The sequence below is a fragment of the Camarhynchus parvulus genome, chromosome 2, assembly GCF_901933205.1.
Source record: "Camarhynchus parvulus chromosome 2, STF_HiC, whole genome shotgun sequence".
NCBI classification, from domain to species: Eukaryota; Metazoa; Chordata; class Aves; order Passeriformes; family Thraupidae; genus Camarhynchus; species Camarhynchus parvulus.
Window position 1 is genome coordinate 44,156,644 of NC_044572.1, and position 5,909 is coordinate 44,162,552.

A 5,909-nucleotide genomic window follows, 5' to 3' on the forward strand; every position below is an offset into this window, starting at 1 on the left:
ACTGTTGTGGTGATAGCCATTATGCCTGCATTCATTTTTTTTTTAAAGTTGTTCTCTTATGGAGGCTACAAAAACGGCAAGCAAAATCACTGCACTAAAAATTAAAACACTCTTGACTCACTCTCCACACTTGATCCAACCTGCTTAAAGCTCCATATGAAATATATTTTTAAAATACTTTCACCACACTGATTTTCTGATCAGCTATAAGATATTAGTTCTTTAATGATAGCTCAATTATATTATCTTTTCAGCATGGGTAGCATAAAAAAGAACAGGTGAGTAAAAGACACTCTCCAGAAGTATCAAACCTGAAAGTCACTTAGGTATTAGCCCCTAGCAGTTAGAACTATTATGAGAAAGATCTAAATGATTAGGACTCAACCATACACAAAGGAAAATATACCATGAAATATCAGAGTCCATTCTAAGTGTATAAAATTTTCCATTCGATTCTCTATGACGGACCTTAGTAATTTAGTATTATTTACAGAGACAGACAACCAGATGAGTAAAAAATATGACTGAGACTGAGTTTAAATGAGTGAGGTAACTTGTGTGATGTACAAAGTCGAGATATTTCCAAAGAGCCAGTGTAACTTTATAACCACTAGTTCACTTCAGAAAATCCATTAGCCTGCTAGCTCAGGCCCCCAGTCAGGTAATTTGCTGCATCTTTTTCATATATTTACAAATACTCAAGTCTGTGAGCAAATGCAAACTTTGGTAAATGTGTATTCTGTGATTTTTATTTTTTTTCAGCTGCCTTAGAGACAATATCCAGGAGAGATTCAGCAGGCTTTCATCATAGAGTTGATCTCAGAAGAGTCAATTTTATTTTTTCACTAGACACAACTTATAATGCAGCAGAAACTTCTTGTTCTCCAGTAGATTGTGTGTAGGTGGAGCTCGCTCGTTCAGCTGTGTCAGCATAGAAAATAGGACAGTATTTAGACAAGTGGACTGCAATCTGTTTTCGGAAAAAGCTGCGAAGATATTTCCTAAATTTTTCTCCGGCAAAGGCATAGATTACAGGATTGATACAACAATGGATCATTGAGATTGTTTCCGTCACTTGGATTGCTTTGTGCAGTTGACCATTTCCTTCACAAGTAGAGATGGAAAATGCACCTTGAAAATCACGCAAGAGAATGCAAATGTTGTATGGTGCCCAGAAAAAAAAGTAGATAATCATGATAATGAAAATAAGCCTGACTGCTTTATGTTTCTTCTCATTCCTACATTGCAGTAACGTCTTTATAATTTGTGTGTAGCTGCAGATCATGATTAACATTGGAATAAGAAGTCCCAGGATGTTCATTTTTAAGGTGAGGAATTGCTTCCATGCATTTCTCTGCTCTGATGGATAATGAGCATTGCAAGTATAGCCTGAACTTTCCTTCTGAGTTTTGTGAAATACTACCCCAGGGACAGAAATAAGAACAGCAACAGCCCAAGTGATGACACTAGTGAGGATGCCGTAGGTAACTGTCCGGGCTTTCAAAGCAAACACCGCGTGCACTATGGCCAGGTACCTGTCCAGGGTCAGCAGGATTATGAAGAAGATGCCACTGTAGAAGCCAAGGAGGTAGACACCTGACAGAATTCGACAGAGCGCCTCCCCAAAAATCCAGTCGTGAACTGCGTAATAAGCCCAAAAGGGGAGAGAAAATACGAACAGCAGATCAGAAATTGCCAAGTTGAGCAGGTAGATGTCAGTCATACTTTTCAGTCTCTTGTATTTGACCAGGATAAGGACAACAAGCATGTTGCCTGTCAGGCCAAATATCACCACCAAAGAATAAAGAGGTGGCAAAAATTTTGCTGCAAAGTGCTTTTCCTCAGTTGCAGGGCAAGGCGTGGAATCGCTGTAGTCAAATTCTGTTGTGAGTGGCCAGTCGGTGTAGTCTGTTGTTTCATTTCCCATGGTGTATTGGTCTGGAAAGGAGAAAAAAAAGACATTAAACTAGAAGAATCTCCAAGCTTAGCAGTGAAGAGAATGAAACATGCGGAGGTTCTCATTTGAAATTATTTCTGCTGATGAGCACACAAGCATTACGATGTCAAGAGAATGAAATTGCAGAGCTCTCAGGAAACTCATCCATGCAGCTGTGCAGTCACACTGCTTCATATTAGAAGTGTGCAGTGTGTCATTTACCACGTGTGCATTGTCATGTGCATTTTTCCTTCTCAGTAGGGATTGTCAGCTGCCTGGCTAAGCCAGAAACAGAGGAATGGCAGATTGAATCTGAGCCATGGCTATTCTTGATTTAGGCACTCTATGAGGGACTGGCCTTTCCTTGCTAGGAGTCAGGGCCTGGGAAGTGAGCATGCAGCAGAGCTGTGAAAGCCATCAGGCAAATTCTGCTACACACTGGGAGCAGAGAAAGGCTGTCACTGTGATATCAGCCCCTCCAGTCTACAAAGCCTCTCCTTTTCCCAAGACTCTGGTAGGACTGTGAGCCAGATACAGAAGCGTAGATTTGTTTAACTTGATCTCTGAAAAGCTCAGGACTACTGTCTTCTCACAGACCCCCAGAGAACACAGAAGAATTCCTGTGTGTCCCATGAGAAGCTGGGCAGAGGATTTTGTGGTGTCAGAAGGACCAAAAGTGCTCCCTGCTCACTTAGTGAGGAAATGCAATTCGTGCCTTTGGTAGCCACTCAGAGAGAGCTACTTGTTGTCTGTTTAAAGGGCTGCTCTGTCTTCCTATGCCATCATGAATGCTTTTATCAGATACTTCATGACAGACAGCTGGCTGCCCATGGCATGGTGTTAGTTTTGAAATCATCCTGTTCCTGGAAATGTCATGCCTGTTCTTAGACAAAGGCAAGAGAGCACTCCCAATGTAGAAGAGTTCAGGCATTGCATCTGGTCCAGCTTGCTGTGTGATCCCTGAACACTCATGTCATGCACCCGTGTTCTCTCCTTTCCTGAATGCACTTTTTTCAGTGGTGTGCTCTGCCCTGTGTGATTGCAGGCATCTTTTGCAGAGACCACAGTCTCAAAACCACCACCACTTCATTCTGTCTGCACTTGAGTTCTGCAAGTCTAAATGTCACTGAAGAAACCTAGCCCATGTCTAGAGTGCCTGAGAGACAGGCCTCTGCTCTGCTTTTTGGTACAAGCTCATAGTGGTCCCTTCTGACTTAGAGCTTGTTAAATCCCCAAAGCATCTCTTTGTGCCTGTAGATAAAACCTCTCAGGAGAATAGACTATTTGCTGCTGTAAAAACAAATTGCTTAAAATGCCAGTGTCCTTGATCTGTGTCCAAGTGGTCGACTTACCTAAACCCAAGCTGAGGTCTTGGGGAAGGGGCTATTTGGTAGGTCTGTGACCTTAAAAACGAGGTTCTGCTGCCTGCTCCTGATGGAGATTCTTATGCTGCACAGTGCAGATATGCATCTGCTCCAAAAGAGGAAGTTTTGTTGGAGCAAAATCTGCACCTTGTGCAAAAAGAAATGCTGCTTTTGCAAAAGGTTGTTATGCCCTTTCCCCGAGTTTTTGAGTCTGGCTACCAGCTCTGCTCCTAAGAATAATAAGAACAACAACATCCATGTTCAGAGATTACTTTGGTATGTTGAGTATGGTGTAAAGTTTTCTTTTGGAGAATGAGGAGTAAGAGAATATTAGCAAATTGTAATTTTTTGGGTCTCAGCTTTGCCCAGGTACAATTTCTTGATGACAAATAACTGCTGTCAACCTCTTCAAAGACGGTCTTTTAGGAAACTCTGGCAATCTCTGTGAAACAGTTTTTTCCATAGTCATACTATGTAGTTATTACAATGCAGCAGTTATTGTTTTGTTGGTAAAGGAAGTGGCTGCGGCTCTGTCTGTTGTCAGTAACTATCTTGATTTTAAAGTAGCTAAGGGTTTCTATTTCTTAAGTACTTTCAGCAATACTTTTTATTAAAAAGTGTGTTTGGTCTAAAACATTAAATTCTTTACCTCAAAACATTATGAGACTTGGGCATTACCCAAGTAAATATTCAAAATTTCCTTCAGCTAGACTTGCTAGATCCATGTGGCATGCCCTGACAGTACAGCCCTGCACAGAGCTGAGTATCCTCATTTACAATGCGTCAGTCAGCCATGCTGTATACTGGGATTATGGGATGATTGCCAGACCTAGCACTCCCTGTCTCGTTCATTTTGCACCTGTGGAATGGTCATGCATAAATATGGGTATGAAAAACAACTAAGTCATAAACCCAGAGTGGGATTTTATGAGTAGGTGATTGATAGGATTCATAGCAAAATGCTGTCTTGATATTACTGTGATAATTCTTTTTGTGACAGACCTTTCTTCCCGTTAACTGCTACCTCAATGCCTTCTCTCTTTTTCTTCTGCCTTCCTGGAATGACTACCACACCTTCCCTGCATCTTGTCGTCTTTCTTACAACCCTTTCTGCATGCTTAAGTTATGGCTTCTCCTTTGAGCAGTTGCTTCTGCTAACCAAGCCTCATTCCTCTAGCCCAGCCTTTGCTTCACAAGTCTCTCTGCAAAAGTATTTACTACTCTGAATTGAGTATCATATCCAGTACATGCTGACAATGGAGACTAAAAATACTAATTTGGAATCCAGGAAAAAGAACTATAAGCAGGTTTGTGCTTTAGCCTATAATCTTGATGTTTTAGGAGACACTGTTGGTTACTGGTTGGAATATTTCACTGGGTTAATCAGTTCACTAACTAGAGTAGGTTGTTCACCTAACTAGAGGGATCTGACTGGGCATATGTTTCTTGATCATTAAAAAAAACCCAAAAGATAGTCAACAAAGATCTCTGAAGAAAGGATATTTAAAAAAAACCACAAAACTTCTATATATTTTTGAGTACAGTTTAGATAAATGCAATATTTCCAGAAACCCGCAATCTGCTATGCAAATACTGTTTCTCTGCTTGAGAAGAGTAGCAGTCATGCATTTTTAAAAGAAAGACTCACCATAGAAAAGATGAGTAAACTCGTGTCCCTGTTTCATGCCGAGTTTCAGGTCACAGCTTTCTGTGTTTTAAAAGGCAAAGGTTTTATTAAAGTGAGTTTCAGTTCATTTGCATAGTCCCATAAAATGGTAATAATTTTAAGGCTGTGGCAAATGGAGGTAAAGCGCTAAGTGTAAAATCCTGCATGTAAACAGGATCCAATGAGTCAGTGCCTAAAATACAACACTAGATTTCTGTAGTCATCCTATGAGAAACATAAGTACTCTTAAATAACTCCACATTCAAATAACTGTTTTGTTTTGAAGTAAGAGTTTTAAAATCAATATTTCCATCATTGCACATCATTTTCAGAGATGAAATCAGGGAGGCATACTCCGTTATGCTTCTTACTCAGATCAATCACTAGAGATTTATTTCTTTCCCTACCTGGATGCTCTGCTCAAGTCTTCTAGTGATTTTGTCCTTTAAAACTAGTGTATTCAATTTAACATATATTATGCATTTTGCCAGCGTGATTTTTAAAGATGAGTACACTGGCAGGATTCCACTAGTATGTATTACTTCAGACATCATACTACCTATGTAGCTACTAAATGTAAAAAAAAATAAAAGAGGCAAAGATGACTTACCATGTATCTTATGGTGCAGGTGATGTCTTGTATTATTACAACATGAGTAATGCTAAAATGACTTGTCCGTCACAAAAAAGAAGGTCAAAAACACGTCTTCCTGTGTGAAGAAGGATGTATCAGTTTGAAAACTTCAAGCAAAAAAATCTATTCTCATTTAAAAAAAATGAAGAGCAGTTCTCTGGTTCTCTTTTTTCTAAAAATGGGTCATCAGATGTTACTTTTCTAACTCTTGAGGCGTGCAGATATGTTGAAATTCTAGAGGATCCTCCTAGGAGTTGAAGTTTCACAACCCAGCACTATAGTTTTAGAAAAAGGGTTTATAGAATTATT

General features: G+C 39.8%; 1 protein-coding gene across 3 annotated transcripts; it reads right to left on the bottom strand.

The window, feature by feature from the left end:
* Positions 1–473: 473 nt before the first annotated feature.
* Positions 474–5,693, bottom strand: LOC115917590 (C-C chemokine receptor type 5-like). Of its 3 annotated transcripts, XM_030971752.1 has the most exons (3): positions 5,577–5,693; positions 4,949–5,008; positions 474–1,938 (listed from the first exon to the last, which is right to left on the bottom strand). In XM_030971752.1, the coding sequence occupies exons 2-3, from the start codon at positions 4,983–4,985 to the stop codon at positions 857–859; spliced, it is 1,119 nt and encodes a 372-aa protein (XP_030827612.1). In that variant the 5' UTR covers positions 4,986–5,008; positions 5,577–5,693; the 3' UTR covers positions 474–856. The 3 variants fall into 3 exon arrangements, with proteins under 3 accessions (XP_030827612.1, XP_030827613.1, XP_030827614.1); XM_030971753.1 differs by lacking the exon at positions 4,949–5,008 and having other exon boundaries at positions 5,577–5,644; XM_030971754.1 differs by lacking the exons at positions 4,949–5,008; positions 5,577–5,693 and adding an exon at positions 3,289–3,351.
* Between the last annotated feature and the right edge of the window lie 216 nt (positions 5,694–5,909).